This window comes from Cariama cristata, unplaced genomic scaffold (genome assembly GCF_000690535.1).
Source record: "Cariama cristata isolate BGI_N322 unplaced genomic scaffold, ASM69053v1 scaffold31555, whole genome shotgun sequence".
Lineage (NCBI taxonomy): Eukaryota > Metazoa > Chordata > Aves > Cariamiformes > Cariamidae > Cariama > Cariama cristata.
The window spans coordinates 10,851-14,139 of NW_009619747.1; the positions used below are offsets into that span (position 1 = coordinate 10,851).

The 3,289-nt window shown below is 38.0% G+C and overlaps 1 protein-coding gene across 1 annotated transcript; it reads right to left on the minus strand.

Moving 5' to 3' along the window:
* Positions 1-984: 984 nt before the first annotated feature.
* Positions 985-2,582, minus strand: LOC104162603 (mth938 domain-containing protein-like; the record flags this gene model as incomplete). Its single annotated transcript, XM_009701369.1, has 3 exons — positions 985-1,125; positions 1,896-1,991; positions 2,483-2,582. Coding segments are annotated over 3 exons (337 nt in total), but the record flags the coding sequence as incomplete, so codon positions are not given.
* Positions 2,583-3,289: the final 707 nt, after the last annotated feature.

Sequence of the window (3,289 nt, forward strand, 5' to 3'; positions counted from 1 at the left end):
AGATCAAGAATTAGTGAGCCTGGTGGGGAAAAAAAATATGTACAGTAGGTAACTGGGAATATTAATAGAAGCCTACCAAGAACAACAACTTTTAAGATTTTCAGTGTAATGATACGCTTGTTGGCACAATATTTAAGTCATCAGATAATGATGACCAGTAAGAATTCTCACATCCATCCTCAGCTTGCTAGCAGCAATTTAGACCGATTTCCTAAAGATCAATATTCTATGTTGCAAACTCTAGTTTTGGACAAATCTTCCTGATGATTTCAAGCACATAGGGACCTTTGAATCGATACATATTGCACAACTCAATTCTCACTATTCACAATTAATAGGAAAATTGTTTAAGGCCCAGATTTTATGTTTATTCTCCCTGTAGCTTTTTTTTTTCCCCTCCTTTTTCCAGATTCAGTGTAAAATTTAAAAGTGCTAAATTATGTGATGTTCTTGAATTAGCCAATATCCTGACTGAAGTCACCAGCAGGAGGCAAAGTTGTACGTTCTGGGTTCACTTTTTAATTTACTTTAACTTATACAGTGGTGGTAAAGTGCTTCTTTACCACCGCTTCATATCTACCACTTGATCGTACTCATCAGTTATCTTATGGCTGCATTCCAATAGCCAATAACTTAATTTCAGGCCATTTCCTAATAAAAGTATTCAAAACCCAGTATCTTAATTTAGCCAACAGGTGAAAAGTTAAGTAACCAGAATATGGACAGTGTTCAGAGGAAGATTAGGTCAATCTCAGAAACGTATGGAAATGGTTCTGTAATTAAATAATTTCATTAACAGCCCCCTTTTGTGAGCACTCAATTTGCTTAAAACCTGAACTAATAAACTGTCCTTGCATTTTAGATTGTCAGCGCACAAATGCCTTGGCACGCAAGTCCACACTCTGTTAACTGTAATTTGATTCAGCGGCGAGGTGTGTCCGTGATTCGGCTGCGATCAAGGAAGGCGGAATGAGCTGTAACGCTTCAGCAGGTTGAATGGAAGACTCCCCCCACTTTGACACCCTGAGCAGCCAGGGCATTGTACTCTGCCACAGCCTTCTCCGTTTGCAAGACCAACACGTCAATCCCGTTTTTCTTCAGGTAGTCCACAGTAGATGGTGGAACCTCAGAAAAGAAAAGGAAATGGGAAGAGCAACTGTTAGATTCTTTTCTCCCTTCACACTGTAAGGCTTGAAGAAAAACAGGTACTGATGCCATTTGTTAATAGATGCACTTAAGTAACTGATAGTAGCCAAATGGGTAATATGCTCAAATATTTCTGAGATTGATTTAAATTTTTTTCTCTTCAAGAAAGCCACTTTTATATACACACCTCCCGTTTCTCCTTAACACAGTTCAAAATGCAGCCCTTTTTTACAAAAATAAATAGAACTGGAGCTGAAGGTAATTAATCTAAATCAGGTGTTACTCACCTCACCAAAAAGCTAAAGAATTCCTTCTCATGAAGTAAAGCTCAGCACTTCTGAGCTTTCTGTAGCTAGTTTATCTGCTGAAATGACACCCTGCCAACATTAGGAACAAAAATGCCTGATTATCAAAGTGTTTACAGCAGGCTAGAGAGCTGGTTCATAACCTATTCTAAGAGAGGGGGCCTAATGACATTGTAAAAAATTCTCCTTGTTTAAATTGCTCCTGTAGCAGAATGTAAACCTGTTTACTGCTTGACATTGATGCTAATACAGAGGAGCTCAAACAATGTTTCTTTCAGGAAGAGAGGTACTCCTGGCAGGAGCTCAGTTATACTAATTTGGCATCCTCAATTTTTTCCCCTCTTAGTAAAGCATTATAGATTTTGGGGGGTTTTTCCGCCCTAATCAGAGGGTGAGGGAAAACAAACCGTTCCAGTTTCTGTTTCTCACGGAACAAAAACCTACCTGCAAAGCCTCGCTCATGCCACGACCAATCACCACAGTTTTAACACCCTTCTTGACAACTTCTTCAAGGTCAGCTGGTTGCACTCCTGGAGAATGCTAAGTGTCAGGAGAGGAAAATAATAGTCTGTGTACTGACAGCATCGGCCAGTAAAGCTTTGTCTCTACGTTTTGAAACTCTCCACAGAGCAGCAGGGTAAATTAGCAGTACCAAAATGTAACACAACCCTCTTTTCTGCATACACACGGTAGGTAACATTGATTGATAATTAAAAAAGGTATTTTATATGCAGATGAAGGATGATAGTTAATCAATTGATAGCAATATTATAATTTTTTATTAAACAGTTAAAAAGATGCATTACACATTTCTAAAACATTTACGTCTAACAACTAGCATTTTATAAATATTAAAAGTTGAAGTGAAATCAATAACTTGCAACATATTGCTGTTTGTTTTCAAATTAACAAAAGCTTTTTGTAATAAAGATTGTGGCAAGCCAAAGTTTACTCACTTTAATTACAAAGAGCTCCTCAAATAATTAAAATGATTAAATTATTTTCTTGTTTACTTTGCAAATCTCATTTACCAAAGAGGACTGAAACATATCAGTTAGCTTCATTTCAGTTAACAGTTTCAATTTCTGCACTATTCTTAATTTTGATAAAGGAATATTTGAAACCAAACTCCTTAAAGAAAAAAAGAAGAGCTTTAACAGCATTTTTAAAGTATACCCATTTACTACTAGCATGCTTTAAACATATGAATTCACAAATACAGCTGTAATGTTAATATAAAACTTCATTATGTCACAATAATTCTCCCCCCAGATTCAATTTCTATGTATCTCTATACGGCCAAGAGTAAGACACTGTATACAACCTGCGGCTAGAATTTGGCCCCTCTTTGGTGTGCATTTTTCTTAAACCGTAAATACTATTTCCTCCCCCCCCCCCTTTTTTTGGTAGGCTTCTGAAGTTCTTTTAGAGGACTGAGATGAGTTTTTCACTTGAAGTAGGTAACGCCATGGTGGACTTCTGAAGAACGTTATTTTTATGGAGTTGCCCACACATCTTTATCCCCTATACTTACAGAAAATACTGTACTCTTTCAATGAATTAAGATCAAAGCACCAGCTTAACCTTTGGCTTCTGTTGTTCCAGTAGTGAGCTTTTCTCTTTGGCATCCTTGGGTCCTCTCCTATTCTTTTTGCCCTGCCCAAGCCTTCAGCAGCTGATGCTGCAGGCTCTCACAAGGTCTCAAACTTCTCCTGCCAGCCCTGTCAATGCTTCAGCTTGCTGCACAGGGCAAGACTTTTCAAGCTGAAACGAATACATGAGCTCCTGAAGTTGCAGGTGAGGGAAATCTTCCATGGTAGAGTGCCACTCCCAGTGAG